The 27,544-nt window shown below is 39.6% G+C and overlaps 1 protein-coding gene across 4 annotated transcripts; it reads right to left on the bottom strand.

The window, feature by feature from the left end:
- Positions 1-222: 222 nt before the first annotated feature.
- Positions 223-27,544, bottom strand: CTNNBIP1 (catenin beta interacting protein 1). 4 transcript variants are annotated; one of them, XM_062012870.1, is made up of 6 exons: positions 27,295-27,544; positions 25,226-25,307; positions 14,974-15,063; positions 12,384-12,505; positions 11,753-11,843; positions 223-1,846 (listed from the first exon to the last, which is right to left on the bottom strand). In XM_062012870.1, the coding sequence occupies exons 4-6, from the start codon at positions 12,477-12,479 to the stop codon at positions 1,788-1,790; spliced, it is 246 nt and encodes an 81-aa protein (XP_061868854.1). In that variant the 5' UTR covers positions 12,480-12,505; positions 14,974-15,063; positions 25,226-25,307; positions 27,295-27,544; the 3' UTR covers positions 223-1,787. The 4 variants fall into 4 exon arrangements, with proteins under 4 accessions (XP_061868854.1, XP_061868855.1, XP_061868856.1 ...); XM_062012871.1 differs by lacking the exon at positions 27,295-27,544 and adding an exon at positions 26,770-26,887; XM_062012872.1 differs by lacking the exon at positions 27,295-27,544 and adding an exon at positions 26,783-26,887.

Here is a 27,544-nt window from a genome sequence, read left to right as displayed (position 1 = left end):
TTGTTCTCGTTACACAGAATTTATTTGCTCAAGATAATTACCCTCCTGTGCTCACAGGTCCATCATTTTGCACACATTCCATGGTTTTCCCCTCTTTTTGAGACCATAACGGCATCCTGCCACCATAATTTCTTGCCATGAAAATGGACATGTTGTCACAGTCAGATCCTCAAATTGTAACTTCAAAGAATTAACAGCAATACAAAAGGAACGAGGAACAGGTGAATGGAGTTCAGCTTTAATGGATTTTGAAACACTTTAAAGTCAGTGCAACCCAGAGGAAAATCTAGAAGTATCGTAAACCTGCACATGAGAGAAAAATCCAACGCCAAGTTTTAGGCAGCTGTGCTAGAAACGTTATGTGCAGATTCCCAAACAGTCAGTGCACTTTGGGAAATTCACTGCAGGTTCTGCAGTTTGTAAATGAGTGTGTTGGTGTGTTTTAAGGCCCTGCAACTGCTAAGAAAGTAAACCCTGAGAGTGTCACCTGTACACTCACAACTGGACACTTAATGCAGCATTACTGCCTAACACCATTTTTGTTATCTGAGGATAACTAGGTAACTTCCATATCACCAAACAGTTGCAAGGAGCCAAACCACATGCAATTTTTCAAGTGACTAGAGACTTAGTTTATTAAAGCCCAGTGCAAGCTGGATTTAAGTTAATGATCATTATTTTTTTCCTTATGTGAGAGCTAGTCTTGTGCAGCAATTAAAGGGTTAAAGTGGAACTCTATGTAGTATCTTCAACAAGTTCACATATTCTCTATACAAATTTGGCAAATTCATGTCACAGCCATAGATCTCATTCTTGCAATTCCTGCAAAATATCTACAGCTCCTCTGTCAGAAGCAAAGAGAGAAGCCACCTGAACAGCCAGGTCTACCAGGAGTTCATAGTACAGCCCACACAGTAGCACAGAACTCCTGGTGATCTCAATGTTCCAGCTCAAACAGGTAGACTTATTGAACTAAATATGTTTTCAACACGTGCTCCCAAAAGAGCTTGAGGCCACAGAACAGATGAGTATGGAAAAACTGATTGCATCAGAAACACTGCAGCCAATAGGAAATCAAAAACATGACTTCAAAGCCAATCAAAAAAAACCCCAACCCAAACAAACCCCAAAAAGCAAGCATTTATATGTGTGTAGATGTAATAAATATTGCAAAGCACATTTGTCTTTTTTCCCCCAAGTCAGTAAGTATAAAGAAAGAACCAATCCACCAGAACATCAGTTTTCTGCAATGAAAAATGTCGAAGTCAGCAAAATACCTGCAAGCCAACCAAAGAGAAAGCATTTGCATTGTCAACCAACCAAAAGTTGCTTCCAGTTCTATGCAGCCAAACCAAACCTTCTTCCAATTCACAAGTCTGACCTAAATAAGCACCACAGCACGAAAAGCTTCGTTAGAAGTAGGATGTCAAGAGACTTTCTTTAAAATATAAAATAAAAAGTGAGACAAAAGGTTTTTTCATTGTTCAAGTTTGAAAAATTGTCTTCCTTTAGCCAATCACAGCCTGTCCCTTTGAGCCAATCACAAATACACTTTTTAGCTTTGTCCTTAATTAACACAGCCCAGCTGAGTAGCAAAACCTTACAGGAATAGATGGCTGTGAGATGCATTCTGAGGGTTGGGCAAAGGGAAACAAAATTACAAAGGAGAAGGAATATCAAGGAACAATTAGGGTGGGCAAAGGAACTTATTAATGCTCAGCCATCCTCCTCTGTCTTCAGGAATCTCACTGTCCTCTCCAGTTCTGTGTTGTTCAGGTATCCTGTAGTTACTGTCTTCTGTCTTCTGTCTCTGATCTGGAAAATGCCATCACAACATCCTCAGCACCTGTAACAAAGGATACAGGAAAATGTGTGCCATAATTACTTCATTAAAGAACAGTGGATAGATGCTGTACCCAAAGTATCATTCCACATATCCATAAAATCATCAGGAAAGGAAAAAAACCCAAGAGGACAGAAAGAAGATAAAGTTGTGTCATTTTATCTTCCTGGCATTGAAAGCTAAAGTAGCCTAAACATTTCAACAGTAGCTCTAAAATGTTCCTTTGCAAGTCTAAAAGAAGACAGCTCATTTTTAAAGAAAACCAAGAATTCCCTGCTTTCACATATTTCTGAAGAGCAAGACTTAGCAATATAAATGATAGGATTGTTACCACTGGCATGTAAAGAAAATATTTTCAGGATCTCTGTGTAAACTCTAGCACTGCATAATACACTTACTGAGCTTCTCTCAAGTATGAGGAATTCAAGTGTTCAACAAAACTTGTATTGCCCTGTGCTTCACGCTGTCCTTTTTAAATGACATGTAGATATTCTCGATCTTTACATCTAGATAGTCATTACTCTTTGCTTTTATTAATAGAAATTGGTTTAATGGGCCATTTGAAAGGTCTTTGCTTCCCCCCTGAATATCACTTAAACACTTTTTACTAACTGACATGTCTTGAAAACGTTTCATTCTCTAATGGAATGGCAGTATTTTCTTTCAAACATTTGCCCAGGGAACAGATACAACTTTGCTAAGTAATGCTTTCATCTCTAGCCTGAAGAAATCTTTACCAGAAAGACTCAGTGTGTGGACTTTCTCAGCCATTGGATTTTTGTTTTGCTCAGTTGAGGCTATCAACTGTGTGTAATTTACCCATCTCCCCCAAGCACAGAAAGGTATTTTTACCTTCTGATAACCACTGCTGAATCTTTGCAAACTTGCATGGCCATTCATGTAGGCATTTACAGTAGAAATTGCTGAACAGCCTGATAATCATGTCTGACTGTGAAGAACATAAGGCTTGTCAAGAACATTCCATGCAAAGCTCTCATTCTATCAAAAAGATACCATGAGATCTGCAGACACAAAAATCACTCTCTAGACCTTCTAACGCCAGAGTGTGGTCTAACAGACACTCAAAGAGAAATGCCTTCAGGACAATATGGAAATAGAAATACATCCTACAGTAGTGTCAAAAGAGTGGTTTGAATCAATAAATCTAAACAAGAACTGGAAGATAACCCTGCAGGGCTGAGTGCAATACTTCTACTTTCTGGTCAAAATTCGATCCTCATTTAAGTCAGATAAAAGTAAATGTTTTCTGTGATCTGCAGATCCTATAACAGCATTTCTCTAACTGATTAGAAAGTGTGATAAATCCTCCACTCACTTCCAATGTAATTCCTAAAAATTATTTCCTCTGTTCCAATGATCCCAAGTTTAAGTGCAACAGATGTCTCACCATGACCATTTTGGTCTTCATTAATTCATACAGTTTGCTTGGGTTAACTTTGCTTGGTAGGTTTTTCTTCAAAGACTCTATTAATGGATTAGACAACAAAGTAGGAAATACAAAAGCAACATAGACTGTCTGTTCCATTCAGGTAACTGATCAGCTCTACAGAATCCTCTTAGTGGGATTGGAAAGTTTAAATTCAACTTAGATGTAATAATTCTCCAGTCTTTTACTTCAAGCATATCAGGAAGTGTATTTTAGCTTTGTGCCCCAAGCAACTTTTGCCTATACACCTGTACATAAGGTAAAAGAAAGAGCTAATCAAAATTCTCCATCTGTTGTATTCATTCCATTTCTCAATTATCTAATTAGCTCTACAGTTGCAATATAGAAAGAAGAGTGGCCAAAAAACAGGAGAAGAAGCTAGTTAATTTCCCTAGCTAACATCCCTCAATGCTTATGAGAAGCAACTACATTTCTTTTTATACACATCACAATTTATCTGTTATACTTACTCAAAGGAGGAAATATTAAGGACCAAGCAGTAGTTGGTTTTTCATATATAGGACCCCTATCTTCTAGAACTACATCAAAAACTGCTCTGACGCACCCTCTTGCTAAGACTGAGAAGCCCTGCAGTCATCTCTCCATCTCCTCCACAAACTGTTTTTCCCTTGATCAAAACATAACTGATATCCAGGATTACAACCCAGCTCTGAATTAACAAGTTGCCATGTTGATTAGTTTTTTTACAAATCCCTAAGAACTACCAGCCATTACAAAAAGGGTTTTATTTGCAGGGATTCTGAAGAACACTTCAGTGCTAAAAAGAGAAGGGAGTAATGATGCTTAGAAGCACTAAGAAAACAAGTGCACATAAAGCACAACCTATGCCACTCTATTTTACATGCATCCCTTTCAACTTGAGGAGGCTTTGCTATGCAAGTCCAGAGCAGCTGGAGTAGCCTAGCAACCACAAAAACCACAGATGACATCACATTAGCACAAGAGATGAGCTGGATTACTTAACAGATGTTGATTGTTTTCCTGAGGGTCTCTCCACTCTACAGTCTAAATATGAACAAAAAAATCCTACCAGCATCCTCACAACATTCACACAGGAAAAGGAATTTCACTCTAGATCATCATGCAGCTCCATGAACACAAAGGCCCCTGCTCCTGCCTGTTTTAAGCAGTCCTGAGCATGCAGCCTTTCAAAACACATGATGACCAGAAATAGCTTTGGGCACAAAGGAGGCTGGGAATTCTGCTGCTCATTTTGGCTTCCACAGTCAAAACAGCTATGGCTGCAGAGTAGGTTCACACTCAGCCAGCTCCTGCTCCGATTTTCCAGGCCCACCTGGCACAGCTTCAATACCAGTGTCACTGTCAATGGGAACTATCGATAACTTGCCATTTGCCTGGACTTCAAATAGGAAAAGAGAAGGCTACAAGACATAGAGCTTGTCAATACAACAGGAAAACAGAAAAGGCCAACTATTAAAACAGTTTTCTATTTGGAGGAAAAAACAACAGTACAATAAAGAACATTGTGGACAATGCTTGAACACTTATAGCATTACTGACAAATTATATGCATGCTAAAGGAAGAAGTAGAACAGTGGATGGAGAATGGGTCTAGAATTCCAAGTTTGGGTCTTTCACAGATAAAGCTCATGGCATGGTCAGTGTGCAGCACCCCCATTCTGCCACCAATGTAACTATGACAACTACAGTTTTAAAGTTACTCGAATCCATGAACAAAGTGCATATGTTTGGTTTTTAATCATAACATCATCAAAAAGCATGCTCCCTCTCTGATGTTCTTCAGCACTTCGTATTACATGGTTTCCCATATGGTGCTTTTAAAATTGAAGTGGGCAATCAGTACAAGAACCAAGGTGGGTAAACAATTCATTAAGGAAAGATTTGAATTGTGTTTGAAAGGATAATCATTGGGATGAAAAGGAGATTATGACTGCACTTCCTCAACAGTTGGCCTTTGCAACAATTTTACTTAATACTTTCATATTCTTGGAACAGAAAAACAGTCACATATTAATAAACCTGATGGCAATGCAAAGTCTTGAAAGCTCTGACAAAGCACCACAGAGTAGCAAAACAATACACAGGATAGCAGTGAAGACCAGAGGCGGTAGAAAAGGTTCAGCTATTCACTTCATTTAGGGAAACAGAAAAAAAGATAAGGATTAGAAGTGACATATTTCTATGTCTCATGGTACAATTTTACACAAGATTTGCAAAGAACGGATTTCATATACAACTCTGAACAGTTTTGTTTTCTGCTTCCTCCTCAGTTCCTTTTGTTGTTTGGTAGAACCACCTATGTTTTCATTTGCAGGAATTAAATGCAGCCCAGCATTTGCAAAAGCCTGAGGCAATTGCCTTTAAAAAGACAGCCTGATCTATCAAATAAAAGATAATATTACCTTTCAGGTAGACAAGTGGGTGGGTAACCTGAGGGCACAACACCCAACAGAAAAACATCTTGCAGTAAAGACTCAAGCCTGTGCTCACTTTACTCCCACATTAAAGATCTGATTTTATTAGATGATAAAGGATGAAGACATCCTTTGTCCAAATATCAGCCACCACAAGGAAAGTTCTCGCAGGCTATCGAATCTGCTGCTAGCATGAACAGGACCATCTACTTCACACCAAAACTGATGATTCCCAGACAAAGTCAGCTCAGTTCCTTTCTACACACTCATCACTGTCCTCTGGATATTGCACCTCCTGGCCTTATTATATGTTCACTAAGAAAAGAGATAGTTCATTATTCAGCACCTCTCCATTCTTCACAAGCACTGTGACTCTTGACTGAGGTATAAAAGGCAATAGCATTTCCCAGATCCAGAACTAGTGTGTTTGGGGGGCTTGCAAAAATAGAAGATACTTTCATGTCTATAAGGCGAGTAGTTAGCTCTAACATAACAATGTCACAACCTTTTGAAGGGCAGTTGTACTACTGGTTTTAGCTGAGCCTTGCATGATCTAAAAACAGAATGAGAAGCTTCTCTGCTGAACTCCAGTAGAGGTGTGTAGAATGGAAATGAAATGAATACTCTCATCAGTACCCTCAACTGTACAGATGCCACTGATGGAATATGATTATTTCTGAAGATGTCCTGTAGCAAAAAAAAGCCTGGGTGACATTTGTCCAGGAAAAGTTGATCCACGTTTCTTAGCACAAAAGCAGGTTTTGTTCAAATCCAGTCTTATAATCCAAACTATACAGACAGAAACTACCAACCTAACGAGTCTGCTAATTAAGCAGTTCTACAGCCACCCGTGCTCATGTACAAATACAAACATCTCCAGAGAATAAAGCGGGGCTTTCTATGTGGTAAAAGGAAAGCAGGGATTAAAGTGGTGGTGAACAGAGCTTCTGCTGCAGTCCCATTTGCTCCCACAACGGATGTTTTCTTTCCAATCAAGTAAAAACATAATCTAAGCAGCAGAGCACAGGTTATGAAGTTAAGCTGCACACTGCCAAAAGCCTGCAACTACAACAATAGGACAGTAAATCACGTTTACTTTTAGCATATCCTTCACTGAGCTTTGCACTTCCAGTAATTAATGTATAGGACAATGAAAAAGGCACATTTCAGACCTGACCTTCCATGTTCTGTAAGTACAGCTTCTTTCTCCACAGCTGTCCCTTTTCTGGGCACACATTTTCAACCTGAAACAAGAGACTTACATATACTCAACAAAATATTCCCCATTTTCTCTCATAAGCAAGGCATTAACTGCCACAAACTTTGAGGCATCCAAATACTTCCCTCACTTCTGCATTATGATTTCCCACCCTCATCCTTCCTAGAAATTTAACAATAATTAACTGGTAAGCCTATGTTCTATCTTACAAGGCAATAGTGCCAGCCTTATCTTACTAACTTCCAAAAAAAATCCTGCTGCAATTATATTCTAATTGCAGTTGATTGGGTTGCTGAATTTAGTAGTTCTTTCACACCACCTGGACTCCAGTCTTTGCAAGTCAAGATGAAGGTCAAATGACTTTCCCACACAGCAGACTGTACATAGTCACTAAGCTGAGCACATGCAACTGCTCATGAGTTCATCTCAGCTTCAGAAAATTCCACCAATATGACTGAAGTGACTGTTTTCTGTAGCAAATCCTTGGCTGCAGTGACATCAAGTCACTGGATAAAAAAACCACTCTACCTCAGCACATAAGAAGATGCATCTAACAGCTGCTACTTGCAAGTGTTTTTTGAATGATGAATAGATATGAACACCTGATTTGTCTGTAGTCACCTGCAAAATTCATCAGACCCAAAAAGCCTTTAGAGATCGAAAGGTTAAGCATATCATGAACTTCTGAAGGCTGCCAAACTGAAAAACATTCTTTACTTCCCTCAAGATCTTTGTATTCACACATTTCTTCAATCACCTTCCAGCAACTATCTTCTAACTTGTCTCTGAAATACCCAGGATTAGTATCTCAGTCTGGCATTCTAAAAATACAACATGCACTGCTGAGAGGAGGACCCCATTAATGTAATCATTGTGTTCAGGAGAATAAAATCACACTGATAAGAGCTCTATCTCCATGTCTCCACCACTATCTGGTATTTCATGAGCATGGTTGTGAACACAAACAGCCTGGGTTCATTTTCAATGCCCTGCCATCCAGAGAACACATCTAACCTTGCCGAGGCATGTGTTTCTATCTCAGCTTTGCCCTCCCCAAGGAACCAGCTTTCTTCAAGAACCAGCACAATGCTCCTGTTGCTATAGGAACAACAGAGCTGTAATCATCAAGGTCTTAGTATAATTCACATATCATGCTCACTAGCTGCACAGCTTCCATTTATAGATTTGCCAGAGCAGCCAAGTGCTAGCCTACCACTTAGAAATGCAAGTAACTGGGAAACAGGAAATAGGTTTGCCATGCAGGAGATGTTTCTGTGCATGTAACTTTGAGGGGCATTTTGCATGTGTAATAAATATGTGAGAATGTCTTAATTTCATAATTTAAAGCTTAAGAAACTTAATGAGCCTGAGCTGTGTTAGTTCTTGCTGCAATGCAGGAAGACCACTAATATGTTAACATCTCAAAACAGCTCATTATTACACCTGCTCTCTAGCATATACACTGGCTGAATAGAGAGGCTTTTAGGTTCTCCAGTTGTTTTGTTTCTACGGCTTCAAGAACAACTCAGACATGCCAGCTAAAAAGCTCCTCAAGAAAAGAAAGGTGTTCTGGTTATTCAAGATCCCTTCACAAATCTGCTGTGCAAGTACAGGTTTCTGAAGGTTTATGGCACGTGCATTCCCAATTCAACAGGGACAAGCGTGAACTTCGTCCTTCAGTGCACTGTCACACTGCTGCAGATGTCTGTTGGACACAGAGGTTGCAGTGACTCCCTGTGGTCAAACAAATAGGCTCAACAAAGACACTGACAAATCTTTATCAGAAACCATAGTAGGGAGCACCATACAATGATAAGCTCAGCAGTCTTATCTCAGGTAATTACTATGAGGCCACCAGCCAGCTGTGTGTAGACAAGAATTTCATGGATGCACAACAAAGAAAAGCATAAAAGCTGTAACAGAAACTGTGATACACTTCTAAATTCTAGACCATTCAGCCTCTACTCTTCTCAGAGGGGAAAAAAAAACCACAACAAAGAAAGAAGCAAAAAAACCTTCTTTTACTTCTGGAGCCAGACTGTACCACTTTGAAGTGACACACAAAAATTTGCAGGTCCACAACAAAGCTTTTAGAGTGTTAAGGCCAAGAATGTCACTTCTTTTTTGGAACAAAATGGGGGTATGACATCAGCTTTCTGTCTTCTTTGTGCCTGCAGGAGGAAAATGACTCAAAAGATAGTCTGGGACAAGTTTGGCTGAGAGCAGTCTGTCCTACTATTGGAAGGAAAAGACTGTGAAAACCACCAACATGCTAAGCGGTTTTAAGTTACTCTTTGAGTAATACACCTGTTAGTTGTTGTGTAAGGCAAGTTGCATAAATAAAAAAGTCATCCTTCAGAGGACATTCAAGGAAAACAGATGAAGAGTAAGAAAAATGCCTTGAAGCAATCCTGAAGAAGACAACACACTGAAGAACCTCAGGGTGCAGACTGAGGAGGGGGATATTCAGCGCAAGGTAATGCCATCTAGTGGGGATAAAATCTCCCTTCAGGTGCCAATTCAGGCACCTACACGACTGGAATTCTCTCTTTACAGACCTTTCAGAATCCACCTTTTCTGTTCCACCACCACCAGGATACAGCAAAAGGCGCAGACAGACTGCAGTGATAGCTGTTGCATGAGCCACCACGCCTGAGAGCAAAAAGCAACATTAACATAACTGCTGGAAAACTGGAGAGGAATTCATAAGGAAATCAAAGTCCTGAGCAATAAATTATAGCTGCTTATGTCTACACAAGCAAACTACAGCTTCATCTTTCTCCAAAGGAGAAAGTATTTGGCTAGGTTTCCTCATTTTCACTTTTTTCTTCATGCTATTCACAACTTAATTTGGAGAGATGGCATATCTGAATATGAAAACACCCAATCTCCTTGCCTGCTTCTCTAAATATGTAACTACTTTCCTTCTTTACTCTTTTTTCTCCCTACCAAGAAAAACCTTAATGGTCAGAACATCATCTTAATCAGAATTTGAGGGAGGACAGAAGGTAGATTGTGGGATCGGATCTCCAAGGAAAGAGGGTAGTGTTTCAGACTGGAATAAAGCAAGAATCAACAGGGAGAACTTGACTTCACTTCCCTGTGCACGAAGTTTTAAGAATCTTCAAGGACTTAAAATGATGACAGAGAAATTAGTTAACATCAGTTCAAATACAGGGCAAAGACAACCGTTTGAACACTGTCTGAAAGCTCCCAGATTTCCTGTATTGCACGATAAGAGAGCCTAGACACAAAGGAACTCGGTCTCTCGCTTGTTTACTTTTAGAAGTCATGTCAAAATTCAATTTTTTGAGTCTCCAAGGAGCAAATCTGATTTTATGGATAATAAAACCAAACAGTTTAAAGAAGAAACTCAGATTAAGCCATGCAGGAATAGAGCTGTACAAGGTATGTGTCCCCTGGCTGGACTTCTGTTTTCAGTATCTCTTCTTTGCTACATTGCAGGTAATTCAGTGTATATTTTCACTGTCAGAAATGTCTCTACTTTAGGGGTAATGCTGGAAAGTGCCAACTGCACCCAAGACAATCTTTCTTAACTGAATGTGTTCACCTCAGTTTTTGACAAGAAACTGGAAAATTTTCACTTTAGATTGGCAGAAAAGTTGAAGAATTGTGAGCCAAAATACACAAGTATATCTATCTCCATCAATTCCTCAGCTATGTGAGGAATGAACAGGCAGGCTTGAAACTGAAGAGCAAGTTTGTGCAGGTTGTGTTTCTAATGGTTTTCCAAACGTCTCAGACCTACATTAAATCAACTCAGTTCCTTCTGGCATACAAGTTTCACAATTTTCCTTCAATATCAAATCCTACACTATGAACGTGACCTGGCACAAAGCCTATGGAGGGGGGAAGAAAAGAATATTCAGAAAGAAACATTCAAGTTAAGAAGGGTTTATTAGATTCAGAGTAGTGGCACACAACTGTTTACCAGGACTTCTGCAAAGAATTCACAAAATCAGCATCTATTTCATCCCTTTAATGGGAATCTCAACAAACTAAAGTAGATTTGGTAAATTATTTAATGTCTACTACTCCTGTCTAGAAATAATTAATTCTTCCTGAAGCTGAACTCTGCTGAAATAGTAACAGTGTACTTCCACAATCATGGAAATGTGAAAACCAGAAGATGATGTTATATAATTACATTTTATTTGGTGATAAAAGTGTTACTGAGTAACTAGAGTCACAGTAAGCAAATGATCAGATGCAGAACAAACTCCTTTTGTGCCTCACAAAACTGTATCTACTTGACATTTTCTTTTCTTACAAAACTCTGCCTGCCACCCCCAGTCTTGTTCCTTTTAAAGCACAGATCTCCAGTTTAAGAATAAATAAAAAAACTTAGATGAAAGTCATCTTATGCAGAGGATCCATGCAGAGGAACACAGTAAGACACACTCAGACCTACACACACATCCAAATTTTATATCATCTATAACAAAAAGACCAAACAGGTTAAAGTTTATTTTTGTTTAAGGTATCATGGTGCAGAGGAAGCTTCACACATGCACTTACATCACAGGACTTTGGTCCTCCTTGTTTTGAGTTACCATGGAGAATAACATTTGACAATGCTCTTTATCCTAACAAAACTTGGGTGTAGTCAAGACTGACTTTACCTGTTAAAATAAGACCACCTGTTGGACAGTACACTGTAGTTCTCTTCCAAAGATTACAGCACGCAATGACTTGCATATCCCAGGTGGCATATTGCTAAAGAAATACATGTAGCTAAATTTGGTATTTTCTGAGGCTGTTCTCATAGATGTAACAAACACAAGGCACACAAATCCAGTACTTACCCTGATCAATTGAGTGTTGAGGAAGCTGGCTAAGTTGGCTATTCACTACACCTGCATACGTGCGCAAGAACTCCTCTTCCCTAGCAGTCAGCTGGAAATGTACAAAGGATCAGTCAGCAAAACAGAAAATCAAGAAAGACTGAAGACATTAACTCCCTCTTTCCTGTAAGAAACAGCACAGTTGCCTCTCTTGTACTCTTCAACAGTTTAATCAACTTGAATTTGTGCAAACTGTTCCATCAGCAAGGGCACAGCACTGCTACATCATGGAGAGAGTCAAAGTTGCCTTAAAACAGTTGCTTTATTTTGCCGATTTCCCAATAATAAACAACTTTACTGTACGTAGAGAAACGATCATATGCTCAGATTTAGTTTTGGGCATTGCAGCCTTACAACATTTAACCAAAAATGGTGTTTTAAAGCAGATAATGGATCATAGAATCATAGAATGGGTTGGAAGGGACCTTTAGAGATCATCTAGTCCAACCTCCCAAAACGGTTAAATCGATGGCTAAAACAATTCATTGATAAACCCAAATCATCACCTGCCCATCTCAATAAGCACTACAAAAAGGTCTGGTAAGCCACAGAATACATGACATGTACATGACAGTCTGACAGTGCATCTTACATTTGATCCCATCTTCCTCAGCATGAGTAGAACTCTCACTTTCTGCTGAATGTACATTTCCTCCGGACTCTTTCCGGGGACACCCTCACGGTTCATTCCCCCCCTGCCAGCTCCTGGATTTCCTGAAGAGACAAGATCAGAAAAAGACAAACTAATTAATGAGTTACAACAGGCATGAGAGCACAAGTTTCATTTCAAAATTACTTTTTTTTTAACCTGTGGGCAGACCACTTAATAGCCTGGGACAGTAAGGAACCATAAGCTTCAGCAGAGAAACCCTTCACATCTGAACAGCTAAATCAGGCCTTACATGTGCGACTCCAACATTCAAAGAGGTTGATGCTCACATCCCTACTTGCTCATTATCTGTTGTTACGTTACTGTACGAGTAGAGAAAGAGAATTTTAACAACCAGATGAAAGAATCACCCTGACAGAAAAGCCTGTGGTTTTGGTTTTTTTCCCCACAAATAAGCACAAGCAGTATACAAACAGGATGCAGAATGCACAGCCATCAAACCCACAATGGCTAAAAAAAGCCGGATGAGATCTAAACACTGAAGCCTTTCTCTGGTCTCTTTTTTCCTTTTTACATAATACAAAAAAGGCCACTGCACTTTTGTATAAAAGTTAATAATATCATGAAATGCTTTTGGAGATAAAGAGCAAAGAGGAGCTGGGAAGCAGTAGAATTCATCATCTTTTCTCATATCATTTAAAAGCTGAAGTTTTGCTTCTCTTTTTTAACAAAAAGCAGTTACTTTGTGGAATAAGCAGAGTATGATACCTAAATGCTATAGCACAGAGCATGGTTATATTCTGTTGTCTGAGCATCTGGTAATTACTTAAGATGCACAATAAGTTGTTTACCGAGACAAAATAAAGAGATGGTCAGATATACTCTATTAAAAATTCTTTTGGACCACGTTTATTAACTTAACAGGAGTAAAATCCGTAACTTTGAGTTTAGAAAATAACAGTGTTTCAAACAATATACTATTACAACAGACTAACAAACTAAACTAATCTCTTAGAAGTAGTTTTTCTAGTGTGTGTGGGAGAAATGTAACCTTGGCTAAGGAATCTGTGGATGGAAGTGTAAGCCAGCCACTCTTCCACCATGCACAGCTCAAAGTGGCTCCACAATAGTGCTCCAATCAGTTTGCCTTCACAGAACTGGGTCTGGTCCTGTATTAAGCTATAAATCTGCTTTCTTGAACCTCAGTAACCAAGGGAATATACTAAACAAGACATGCTTAGTGAAGACTGTATTACAGCAGGTTCAAACACACTGTTTTCCACGTAATGATTTCTTGTCATCATTACAGACCTCTCCCCCCACTGTATTTTCATTATTACTTTTAAAGGAAAGTAATCTGGGTGTGGAAACAGTTTAAAATTACACATAGGCCCTTCTGAGTGAGTCAGAAGTAATGCAAACTTAAGCAGCAGCTGCTGGGATAGGCTTTACCACCCACATTACTTAGCATGAAGATAACAGTAGTAAAAAGTGGAGAAAGCTATTTCACCAGTTCTACTTGAGCAAGTTTCTAGTGGGAAGATTTACATTGTGCTATAGATGACTCTGCTTGGGAATTCACAGTCTGTAAATGTGCATGGGGATCATATTGTTTTTATGCTCTAATCAGCAAATTGCTTTCTGAAGGGGGAGCAGAATGATACTCTATTTTTGTGTAGTGTCAACTCAAACAAGTAGATTGGATTATATTACTAAGCACATGCACCACAGTGCAATTTGCTGAGTGCTAACAAGTGATGTCAATAGTCAGACAACGAACAAAATAGGACAGTGAGCAAGAGACATGAAGTTATTCATGTGCAGAGATTGATAAAACAGTACATGTTTATCAAGGTACCAAGTTCAGTCTAAAAGGCTCTTAATATTACATGAATATATACTTTCCTCTTTTCAAAACTGAAGAGGGAAGGTGCTGTACTAGTGGCCAGAAGAAATTAGTTTAGAAAAGAAGCAGCACAACATCAAACACCTGAAATGGGGTAACATACCTAGCATCTAAAAATGCAATCAATTAGATGGGATATCTAGCAATAGGTGGCACCACACACAAGCACCAAGAAAATGCCACAGCTTCCCCCATGCCAGCCAGGAAGATCCCATTTCAGCATTCCTCTGCATATAGGGTGTTAGAAGAGGTCTGTAGTCCATACATGTCACTATTCATTGTTTTCCACCTTAACAGTCTTCCAGCTCTTTATTTATTTTTCCAACTTTGAAGTAAGTGATGGAAATTCCTATCTAAACCTGGGTGGAAGGATACAAATACTAAAGCCTGCCCACGGAGCAAACGCTTCACAAAGTCAGTAAGCAACACAGGTAAAATGCACCCAATACAGCTCAAAAGCTATCACAATGTAAAAGACATAGAAAAATCTTATTAAAGTACTTACTGACTTTGCTTTCTCAAGAAAGTTACATTACTATGCTATATGTAATGGAAGGTTATTAAGCAGAATTTCCCTAATGCTACAGTTCTTCCTGTAGTTCTGACGAAGTCCTGATCCCCCCCATCCTCAACCAAAACCCACCAGAGATTCCCCTGCCAACATACCTGCTTCTAAAAACCACAGAAGATCAGATAACCCACGTGTTCAGTCCTGATTAATGATCGTAGCTGGAAAAAATGTGTGAGGAAACTGCCCTGTGAAAGTAAATGAATAAAGATTATAGATACAGCCAAAGTTGAAAACCAGAAAGACCCTTCATTCAATATGCTTTGAATCAGTCTGCTTTAGACACAGTCTAGCCAAAATTCATTACTGGAGGCTTCTCTGGACTTGGTAGACCCTTTATATTTTTAAAGAATAAATTTTTTAAAGGTCAAGTCATTCTTCATCTGCAAGATTTACACCCTGACCATACCAGTGACATTCCCAATCACTTGAGAATGGAATGCATTCAAGCTTTGCATTCTCTAAAATGCTTTCAGCACAAAACTCAGCTCCTTGGAAAAATCAATAAATGCCATGACATGCAACTTCTTCTAGTAAAAAAAATAAACAGCTGTAGCTTACCAAATATTGGAGGAAAACTAGGGAGAAATGTCAAGCATGCCAATTTTGACCAAAATTATTGTTTCAACTATGCTTATATTATCTGAATATAGCAATTATGAGAACTGGCACTTGAAAGCTGGGCTGCAAAACCCTTTGCACAGAATTTTTCAGACTGGCCTCAGTGTTCAGTCACCAACAGTCAGAGACCTTTTCTTAAGACCCATGACATTTCTCTGAAAGTGTTTCACAACTGACACTGACTATCAGGGCATGGTACAAATTTCTAACCCTTCGCTTCCATCACATTAGCCACCAAGACAAGCTCAATCTCACAAATGAGTGACAGTTCAAGCCCTCTTTAATATGCAATGAAACAGCAAATGCCTGCTACTCAGGACAGCATTGCAGCTACAAGCATGTATGTATGTATAGCATAACTTGCTGTACTTCATTAATAGCTTCTGATTGGGGAAGATATGCATACCTGCACCATTTGTTAATTAGGTCCAGCTTAAATTTACCAAACATACTTATTTTTTAGTTTTACAAGCAAAGGCAGACATAGACTAATTCAACTTCTTTCATACGGCTGTTCACCATCCCATATAGATGGGTCATGGCTAGTAGAGAAAGAAGACAGGCTACTCAACTGTTCCATAAACCAGAGAAATGCTGAAGCACCTGCTCACTTCAAAGACAGGTTCTCTACAGTGACTACTACTAAAAAGTGCTGGAAGCAGTTGAGAATTATCAATAGCTTAAAGGAACCATTTCACCTCTCCAGAGGAGAGAAATTGACTCCTCTGAAAGGATTATTTAAACCCTATCCTACTAATTAGTTCCCACTGTTCTTACCCTCTAAATATGCACTGCAGTCCCATGAAAGATTATCTACAGCACTGACAACGGGACCCTTTGCAGTAACTAATTGCTGCTCTCATTTCTATGGACTTCAAAGACACCTCTCCACCAGCACCGTCCAAGTACTCAGCACAAAACTTTGAACTCCTTCCTAAAGAAAAGCACTAGAGCATGGGAAATGACCACTTCAGAGATGCACTTCTGTCCTACTGACAGTAACAGCATATTTATAGTTACCATTAGAATTGCACACAGGTACCCCCAATTGAAAATAATAGTAATCTACGCACTTGTTCCATTTCATACCAAATACAAATGAAAACAAGACTTTTCCTAACCCTATAAATTCAGATTAATTCAGCTGAGAACCTAAATAGCCTCCACAAACAAGTCATTTTCCCAACCAGCCAGAAGGATTATATCATAGACAAGTTCACTTTCAAGCACAAGTCTAGTCCCTCTGCAAGCCAGTAGCATCATCTAAAACATACTGACTTGTTTGAAGCTGCCTCAGCTGAACTTGCCTCATCACCACTGGCACAACCAACAGAGCACATCCTCTGAATAACAAATACCTTTATAGCTGAAGGCTCCAAAAAGGTCAATAAAAAAATCTCCCCACAGGTTTCATGACTTTTTCTTAAACATATCAGAACAAAGTAAGACTTGGAGGTCTGCTGACCAGTCCAAAGCCACAAAAGCTCTCCTACCAACTTGTTCCCATCTATGCTAAATGGCAGTTCATGCTTCCAACATTTTCAACTGCACATCAGCATTTCCACATTCATCTCTAACAAACCCTAAGAAATAAGATCTAAAAATATTTTGCAACTATGTATTTTGGGGGTGGGAGGGAAGAACTGCAAAATATGAGAAAGAGTTGAGCCAGACAGCTGAGGAACAGCTGAATCACTACCAGCATGCGTTCTGATCACAATCTTCAAGAGTCCAAATAGACGTGTGTGCTACAGAATGAAGCATTTTTCAGGTCAGGTAATTCTTTGCCTCAGTTGCAGAAGTAGAAGGTGGATAAAGTGGAGCAAAGAAGCAGAATTCAGAGCTGGTAACTGCAACATCAGAAAATCCTTTATTTGGCCTACACTTTGTCTCTGTCTAAACAAGTGGCAACTGCTTCATTTAGTTTCTCTCTCATTTAGGGCTTGACTAGGTCTATTATCACTTTACCCTCACACAAGCCTCTCTACACTTACGCAGGTACCACAAACAGCTGCTTGGGTTTGTCACACCAATCAGCACTTCTACCACTGAAGGCCACATTCAGCTTTTCTCCTCATCATGAGGTTCTGGCAAAGTTTAACTCCATGTACTCTATGTAACCATGAGTCTGAGAAGAAAAAAAACAACTATTTTCCATCTGAGGTGTCACTAGAACACAAGAACATAAAACCATTTCTCACACTTAAAATCAATATTCATCTTGCCCCAATGAACTTACATTCCCAGACAGGATATAAGAACAAATAAAACCCATGCAAGGTCCTTTACTGTGGCAATGAAGTGAAAACTATTCTAGGCACAAAGACTCCAGTTTCAATCCACCCTGATCCTTCTGTCCTAAATAATTCTGCCTCCTTACAGTGATTTATAGTTGGGTCAGAGATGACTAAAAAGAATTTTTCAAGATACAGAACAACTTCAAGTAATGAAGTAACACTTACAAGTTCAGAGATGTCCACATGGAAATTAAAAAAGGTAAAAATTTTAGCTTTAGACTCTATCATTTAAGAGATCATGCTGCTTCCCCAAATATCCCTAGGTCAAATGAATTTCTAAGCTAAATTGTAAGGCACACTAATTGAAGAGAAACATGTTTCTAAAGTGTTTGTTGCTGAATTACAACAGCATGAGGAAACTGAACCAGCATTAGGATGCAACATGCCAAATGCAGGATGCTGGCAGCTGAATGTCAGCTGATCAGCAAAGATAAAAACAAATTCTGCACATCCTGTACATGAAAACCAAACTTTTATCATTAGCACTAATGAATCCTACTATTTATAGTTAAAAAACAGAATTAATTCATTCACTTGTTCTTGCCAGATATGTTATATTGCATATGAGAAACAACCCCTGGAAGATAACACTTCAATCTGTGTTTTCAAAAAGTCAGTCAGGGAGATAGAAAAACAAGAATTGCACACACTGGACTAAGAAATGCTCACAGCATTAACCAAAGTGGAAAGCTGTTCATTCAAAAGAACAAACAGCCAAGGCTATTTGTAACCCTGGTTACATGTTCACTGATACTGGCCTAAGTGAAGAAATAAGGAGGGGGGGTCTCAGCTGAATTTCTGACAATACTATCCTGAATTACTAGCACTAAAATGAGATACCAGAGGCTGATGAAGCCATACAGAATGCACTGTTCCATCAAGTCTGGAACTGGTCTCTCCAGGTAAGGGCGAGGCAGATGTCAAAAGCCAACAGGAAAGTGTGGGCTGCCAATATCTTATCTATTTTGCAGCTAAGCATGGTTCTACTCTGCAGTACCATTATTCAATTCCTTTCTCATGAAAAGGAGTAACCTAGGCATCTCAAAAGCTGTAGTTTTAGCCTGAAATTATTACATTCTTCACTAAACTATGTTAAAAGACTAAATCCTATAAGCTTGTCCTGCTGCAACCAGTACAGTGCCAATGGACATAACTGGGTCACCTAATTTTCCCTTGTTTGGCAGCAGCCATAGGCAATGAAATTTAGTTCTCATTTATTTTTAATATGATTCACAAGATAGAATAATAAATGAGAAAGATCTATGCATTACAGCCAAAACTGCCAGCACAGCTCTGCCAAAGCAAGACATTTCAGTTTAAAAACATTCCCTCCTCAAGCAGTAAACAAGGTTGGTTAGTAAGGGAATGGGAAAGCTCTCTTCTCCAGGGCTGTAGTCCCTGAGCTGCCTACAGAAGGGGAGGGTGAGGATCACAGGAATGCCTTCTGCTTTGCAAGGCCCAACATGTGGACTGGGGAGAGTCAAGAACGCCTGACATCCCCATTCTGATCCCTGCCCGTCTGCTACCAAGCGCATCTCTTGGGCCATGGAAAGAGTACATGCAATTCTGTCCCCTCGGCAAACAAAAGTGTAAGTATCCCCCTCATGCAAAACACTGTAGATTGCAGTGACTCTAACAAGGCAGTAATTTAAGAGATTTAAGGAAATTTAAGCTCACCAGCAAGAATTGTTTGAACTGAATGATTTCAGTAGGGGAGGACTCCAACACACAGCAAGTGAAACTTAGATTTCTAACTTGATTTCCCTTGCTCCCACCTACACTCTTACAAATTCAAACCCTGGAAGGGCTTCTCTGCTGAGACAATGCCACAGATGGGTTCATCATAGAGAACTTCTACATGACTCTGACTCCTCTCCCATCATCCCTTTAAAAAAACACCCAAAATTTCAAATCCCAATGGAAAAAATAAGAAAAGACATTAAAAAAGGGTACATTTGTAAATTTTACATAAGGTAAACTATTTGAACATCCCATTTAATTTTGAAGATGTGATTATTTAATGCAAGAAGAAAGCAACACAAGCCTTTGTTCCTTCACATTACATATTCCCCCCTCAATACTGTAGAATCCTCTGTAATGCTGAAATTCCTAACATGTACATTTAACCAGTATGAGAAAAAAAAAAACAAAGTGAAACTGCGGAATTTGCACAGCCTAAATTAAGCAAAAGGCAGTAAGCTGTCAGTAAATGTAATATTTTACATATTTGACCTTAATAATTTAGTGTACTTACAGCAGCCATCTGGCAAGCTCTTTAAAATGTAAGTCGCAGCTGACTACCTCTTTAGTATTTTGTCTCATTTCCAGTTAGAGCCAAAAGAAATCCAACAGGAGTTAGTTCAGCTACAATTCTTTTTTTTTCTTGAGTCTGGCTAGCTCTGTTTAATGCAGCTAAAAACCCCAATTAATGGGACAGGATTATAAAAGCCCAGATAAGGAGTTACGGTGAATAAAACCAACCGCTGCAGGTTTCCTTTGCACTACACAAATTGAGTTAACAGCCAGCATGAAGAGGTCTCTTTAACTCTATGATATCATTATCCAGGGTTAAGCTATTAGCCTCCACAGTTATACTATTGAGTACTTCAGTGGTTAAAACACGGTCATACTGGGAAGCTTCTAAGTGCAAGGGGATGCTGCACCTTTAAGCCTTGTTAATTTTCAAATGACATTATACAGAGAACAGCTAGAGTCCTAAAAACCTTCCAAGCTGGAGCCTGAAACCTGAAGTCAGGAACAAGAATCTACAAAATCCTGCTACAAATTTCCCTCTAATTCAGTCTGACTCATGACCTTCAGTCACAGGCAGCTGGAGACTGGATTAATTCCCATCTCCAGGGGGAAATGACAATGAAGAATCCATAACAGCTACCTATTTATAGGTGACCAGTAAGACTTGAAGTATTTAATAGAGAGGTGAGGGTTTTTTCTTCATTTCTATGTTCAGTATTATCTTTTAGTTGACTTCAGAATCTGAACCCCAGGGTCAGACTTGGGTCAATTTACAGCTGGAACTCCAGTGGCAGGTTCACATCTCTTACATGCTGGATTTAGGTTTTTTAAAAATAACAGTAGAGACAAGAAACAGCCCCAAACATGCCAGTTAGTCATGACAAATCTGTAAAAACAAGCAGACAGTTTGGGGTTTTTTTCCCACCTCAATGCTGGATCATCTTTCAGAGATTCAAAAAGGACTTCAAAAGTAGCAAACTGCATTCAAAAAAGCTTACCAATACACTAAAATAGCATTGATATCAATGCTCAAGCTAACTGTAAGGAAAAGGTAAAATCCTAATATTATAATCACTGTTATCATAAAATTGATGCTTCCCTCCTGACCTTCAGGCACACACAAACCAGATTATTTTTTGTGCCATATCACAGCAGCAATCTCTTCAAGAGAAGACATCTATCGTGTCTCCTACAGTTAAAAGAGCCAGCACGGGTTTTTAGGTAGTTCACATCAAGTTGACTTGAAGCCTCTGAAACCTGATGTAGCAACAGCAATAAAACCTTAAAAAAAGGCTTTCATTTCACAAAGGTATTCACACTTCAAAGATGAATTTGTGAAAAATTCTTTAAAAAGGGACACCACTCATCTACAGCAGCTTATCCACAAATGCTATTGCAGTCAAAGAAACAATTCTAAAAGAACTTAAAATACTTTACTCTAGATGATCTTCCACAGCTGGATTGGTGAGTGCTACTCTCGTCCTGATCATTTCAGAGAGGCTCAAGCACCTCTCCTCCTACTTATAACCACGCTACAAGTCTTATAGACAGGAAACGAGGCACTAATGATAGCTAGGTGACAACATTAACTACCAGGTATCCCACACAAAGGAATTATTGCTGTAAAAAAAAGTGTTACACTTCCCTCATCAAAACAAAACTGTACAGCAATGCTTTCTATGGATCTCTTGGTAAATATTCTATTTTTTCAGCAACAGAAAATGAAGTTTCCAGTACACAGACATGATGAACTTGAGATGTCTTTTCTTGTTCTTTAGAAATTAGATTTCAGGTTAAAATTGAGCTATGAAAATAATCATAAAGCAGTGACAAAACAGAGCACTAATAAGAGATTAAAATGTTGTTCACATCTTACAAGAATCAACAGATTATTTTCAACATATCTATCTCATGTTAAATGGCAGCTACTCTACACACAGTGTACAAATACGTACTCATATTACACCACTGCCTATGAAGGATAGTGTATTTGATTATTAATCACTGACACCAATGACAGAGCCTCCTGCAACACGTCTCTTCTATGATCATTGCAGAAACTGAACCGAAGCCAATACGCAAACATGCACAAGGAAGATCAAGACTATTAATTATGGTCACTTTGTTTTCTTGTAAGGTCAATCAGCTTTACAACCAAAGTCATGTTTTCAAAGCAGCTCTACAAGAAGTGGTAACACTGAACTCTCAATCCTCTGAAGAATTACAGATCATTAGCATTCCACCTGGGTTTTATTGGTGACCTGTGATTTGTATCACAGAAACTCAACAAGCTAAAATATAATAGATGGGACATAAACACTCTATACCCACGCAGCATAAACACTGATAAAAGAATTAGTTGACTGTAGCAGCAAGAAATTGGTTCAGTCTTCATAATGAACCTAAAATAAGTCTACCATGCTTACACAACAGAGATGTCAAAACTGATGCAAGTATGTGTATATGCCCAAGGTGTAGGATGTTTTTTCAACTTCCTTCAGTAATTCTCAAGTGGCTTGAAATGGAACAGGGAACAGAAATAAGTCTGAACAAGCAAACGTTCAGAATTACCACCAGCGCTAACAGAGAAGCACTTCACTACTTGACATGTTTCCAACCAGTTTGATTGATACTGTATTTATATTCAGAGTTTGAAATTAAACTACATCTAGTGTGAAAATGTGATGTTTCAGTCAACTTTAAGACAAAGGCAGGTGATGCTACCAACAACCATAAACCATTACAGAACAGTCTAAAATCAGAATAGACATTTTGTTTTCTATAGTTTTTGGTAAAGTTGGATACGAGGAAGGAAACATTGCCTTCAGGAGATTTCCTATTTCTCAGGAAAAGGGATGCAATTTCCTTCCTCAGTCACAATTTTGAATGTTACCTTAATTACGTGAGCCCTGAAATGAACCTGTACGAAGTCATTAGTCTGACAGCGGAAATTTCCCTTTAAAACTACTGTACAATATACACAAATGGGCTGGAGAGAAACAAGCTACTGACAATAGGGGGTTGAAGGGTTATAACAAGTCCAAATCAGTGCTGCCACTGATAAATTTCAGAGTACAATGAAAACTGGAAAAAATTGCAGGCAAGACTGAGATTGCACATATGTTAAATGCAACAAAGCTTGAACTGCGTGGAAAACTGTATGTGCAACTCTGTGCCAAGCTTGGTTTTTCCAGAGACAAACAGAAATGAAGTTAAACACTTAAAACTGATTGTTTTAATATCTCCTATATACATAAAATACAGTGCATTTACAGGGCAAATGGCAATTGCTCTGCTAAGAATGGAGGCATTGTGCAGATGCAACAATACCTATTTTGTTTAAATCAAACTCCAGTCTCTACCAATAATAACAAGAGGTGTTAGCCCAGAGACCATTAACAACAACGCTAGAGATAAGGTTGATCCTTCTACAAGTTAAAACCACTGTAAGATTCCAGACCACTTCTGAAAGTTCCTATGAGCAGGACTGCACACAACAATACGAGTTTAAGGCAGAATAAGTAAACAGAACTGCTGAAGTAGCAGACAGATTTCTGCATTTCCCAAACTTTTAGTTACATTTAGTTTCTCAAAAAAAGGAGGGAGTCTGTAGAAGTTACATAAAAAACAACTGTAGCCACTAAGAATAATGAAATGAATATATTAAAAACAAGGTGCAAAAACTATTTCCTCCCATACGCTGTTACACATACAGCATTTTATTTAAGGTTTAAAACATGTTTTGCAAAAGCCAGTGAACCAAGAATCCTGAGGCAGTTCTATGTGAACTGTGAAAAGTTTCTTTTGCCGAGTCCCCTGTAGCTGTCAACCAAATTTTCATTGATAAAAGTTGTTTAAAAAGCCTGATGTTTCTGACCTCTGAAGCAAAACCTTTCATAAATTCCCACAAACCAACGAGTATTATTTGGCATCTACAGACATTCCTGAAAAAAAAGCAGCTAAGCAGATGTGAATGCTCCTATTTTTCTCAATAAGGCACCAACTCTTACAGGTAATTATATTTTAAGTGTGTTATTGCTGACCATTTTTGCATAAACATTCAGTTAACTGTGTTTATCTTGCAGTCTGATATTGCCTCTTCGACCAACCTGAGCAAGCTCTCAGGACATAATAAACTTTTCAGTTTTCCATCTAAGATCCAGCACACTCAAGGTTGGGGAAACTCTATTAAAACTACATCAGTATGGCAACACTTCTTTCACCTTAAACTGTTTCTATATTTATGCTGCTCCTTTACAGAAACTCTGCTGCAAAAATTTAGGTCACATTGCCTTTATGTGTACATGGGTGTGCACACATGTACACTTATTTCAGGCTCAATGAAATTAATTAAAAGCTCCTCACTGACTTCAATGGGCATTGAATCAGGACCTGGATGAGTTCAGAGGCAAAACAATTACGCTTTAATTAAACATCTTAACATTCTTGTGAAGCAGTCAACTAATTTTATAGAAGGATGAACTGAGTCAGAAAGTTTCAGAGCATGGTCATAAACAGAGTTGATAATACTTCAGTTGCTTCTGAATTTGTTAGTAATCCTCGTAACACAGAAAAAAATGGACCTTCTGAAAATTCAAATACGTTCTTGGCATACAGGAAAGAAAAACAGAATATCCTGAGACAAGTGTAATGGTTGTACAAATCTATTGGCTCCATTTCTGTTCCCCAATCAGTAGCTAATTTAGTCAATCACAGCAATTCCAATGATGCCAGCTGAAAATTTTAGGGGTGTTTTTCATGGCAGTTTATTTCCCCATAAGATCTTTAGGCTGTGGGGTTTCAGTCACTGATTGTTTCTAAAATAGTGTTAACAACTATGATATACCTGTCTTCATTTGTTTTAAAGAAAAATAGACTTGGCAGGTTTGATGTTCTGTAAAATCTTCAAAACAGTTACTGAAAAGCAAGAAGTATGACCACACTCCCTAAATCCAAACTGACATTTCAACCATATATAAGCACTGTAACATTCTGCTAAATCACCAGTAGTGAGCAGAAACGAAACATTAAGTTTCCTCCTTTTTTTTTGAGCATGTTAGATAATGCTTCCCCAACACTAAGCCTGAAAAGAAATCCCAGACTCAGAAGACTGTTCTCCTTATACAATTACCAACTAAGATTTTTTGGGTTATTTTTCTGATCTTTGGTTTCTTCTCACCTATTAACACTCCGGAGTTTTGCTCATGCTGGTCTGTCCGCTCTCTTACGCCAATCGAAGTTCAGGGACAGGCCACGGCTCTCTAAAGGGAAAAAGAACTGTAAGTCTCATCCATTCTCAGAGATACAACAGCACCAACAGAAGTGAACAAAGTGGTTTTCTTTTTCTATAAGAAATTCAGTTTGTGGTAAATGTTTTAGCACATTTAAAACCTATTCACTTATCATTTCTCCCATGCACCCAGAATCAAGACTACCAACAGGGAACTAAGTAAATTAATTAGGGTGAAGATTTCAGTATCTTCCCACTTGGATGTCAAAAAGAATCCCAAAACTGCTGCTATGTCCTGTGTAACTTTTCATAACTTCTGTTACAATGCTCAAAAAGAACTGAAAGAGAACTACTGCTCTGAAGCAATTTTGGGTAAGCCATAGAACTACAGCCAATCAATTAGCAGTTAACTCACTCAAAATGGCCTTTGCCATACTCTTGTATTCATTCAATCCTACACACTTCCTTTTACATTTACACTGCTATGATGCACCACATCAACTAAGTAAGCAAATCCAGTTATCAACAGTTCTAAACCATGTTGGAGAAGCTGCCAATTTCTACCAAGATGCCAGAGATACAGTAAGAGATGATACTTTTTCAGCTAATGACAAAGCAAAGCAACTCCAATGTATCTGAAGAACATCTGCCACCATTTTCCATCTGAACCTGTCAAGGCAAAGAGTAGCTTTTAGTCTGATTAGAAATAAGCCTGCTTTCTGTTGCCTTCACCTTGTACTTTCTAAATAATCCCCCTGAAATGCATAACTTAGCCTGTTGAAGGAGAAACACCACTGAAAAGATGGAAAATGAGGCTATTTCACATTATACATATGCTCCAAAAAAATACCATGGGCAAGAGCAGTTGACAGCATTCATCAGGCAACAAAAACTGAATATGAAATTTTGATTTTGGAAATGTACTTTAAAATTATGTTCTTAAAATACTCAAGAAATGTGTCTATCACACCAGAGCCAACTCTGATTAGAAAACTGAGCAAGTGCACCTAACTTGCCTCCAGTGTCTGTTGTTTTTCTGAAGTTTGCTGTTTTTTTTAAACCACCACGTCTGCACAATGTCTTGCTCTCATCTTGCAGAGGCATCAAAGCTCATTTTGTTCAACGTGCCAAGATGAGGAATGGTCAAATAAAAAGTGATATACAACAGAGCAAAACACTGCTTTCTTGAGGAGAATGCAAATGCAAGTCTAAAAGTCAAATGTACCCTGATGAAGCACATGTGGATGTTTATCTGAAATTACTATCATGTCTCTTCTTTCTGGAGTACTAATATATTAGGAAAAGGATGCTGTTTCACGTATCTTTGCAAGGGATGCAGAACTATTGTGTGCCAACAAATATTGTCCATCTTCCCACTAAACTGAAAGTTACAGAGTGTTGCCTCAGATACTCCAGAAACATAATTTTTAGCCAAGGCAGACATTATTTCCAAGTGGAGCCCCCTATAAAATACTGTCCAAGAGGCATTTTACCCATTAGAGTTACCGGCGTTTCACACCGAGGGCCGGGATGTTGTGCAGCACTGCACACTTTTTAGGGAGGACTCCCCAGCGCCGGGACATCCAGATATTGTGTTTTATGGCCTGCGGACGTGACACCTGCCCTCCCGACGGCTCCAGCGCACCTTAAGCTGCTTTACGTGGGAATGACTTCACCTGCCACAAAAATGCAGCCATTGCTAGGGTGGGACACCGCCGCCGCGAAACAGGGTGCCACATGACGTAAGAGATGATGCCAGAGAATTAAAAAGGCACCTCCCGTACCTGTGCCGCGGGGCCACGGCCTGCCAGCGCCCACGGCTGCTCGGCCGCCGCCGGGCCCCGGGAGAGGTCAGGGGCCGCGGCCCCCGGCCGGGCTCACGGCCGGGCCGGGGAGGGGGCCCGGCGGGGCGGCGGAGGGGAGGCGCGGAGGCCCGGGGCCGGTGGAGCGGGGCCCCGGCCCGGGCGAGCGCCTTTGTTCACGGCCGGGCGCCGCGCACAAAGGGCAGCCGCGCTCACCTGCGTGCGGGGCCGGGCCGGCCCCGGCGGTCCTGCGGCACGGACGGCGGCGGCGGCGGCGGCTGCCGGGCGTGCTCAGCGCGGGCGAGCGAGTCGAGCGGAGCCGGGGCGAGCGGAGCGGAGCGGCCGCCTCCTCCGTCGTGACTCACCGCGGCGGCCCAAGGCGGGAGGGAGGGAGGTGCCTGGGCGGCTCCGGGGGAGGGACCCGCCGCGTCCCGGCGCCCAGGGCAGCGGCGGTGCCGCAGGCACC

Source organism: Colius striatus, chromosome 21, assembly GCF_028858725.1.
Source record: "Colius striatus isolate bColStr4 chromosome 21, bColStr4.1.hap1, whole genome shotgun sequence".
Taxonomy (NCBI): Eukaryota; Metazoa; Chordata; class Aves; order Coliiformes; family Coliidae; genus Colius; species Colius striatus.
This window is presented reverse-complemented; position numbering and strand designations above follow the sequence as displayed.

Coding starts and splice junctions, on each gene's coding strand:
- CTNNBIP1 (XM_062012870.1), bottom strand. CDS start 12,479: ATGAACCGTGAGGGTGTCCCCGGAAAGAGTCCGGAGGAAATGTACATT. Junction 11,844..12,383: donor TGAGGAAGATGGGATCAAAT/GTAAGATGCACT, acceptor GTACATTTCCAG/CTGACTGCTAGGGAAGAGGA. Junction 1,847..11,752: donor TCAACACTCAATTGATCAGG/GTAAGTACTGGA, acceptor CCTTTGTTACAG/GTGCTGAGGATGTTGTGATG.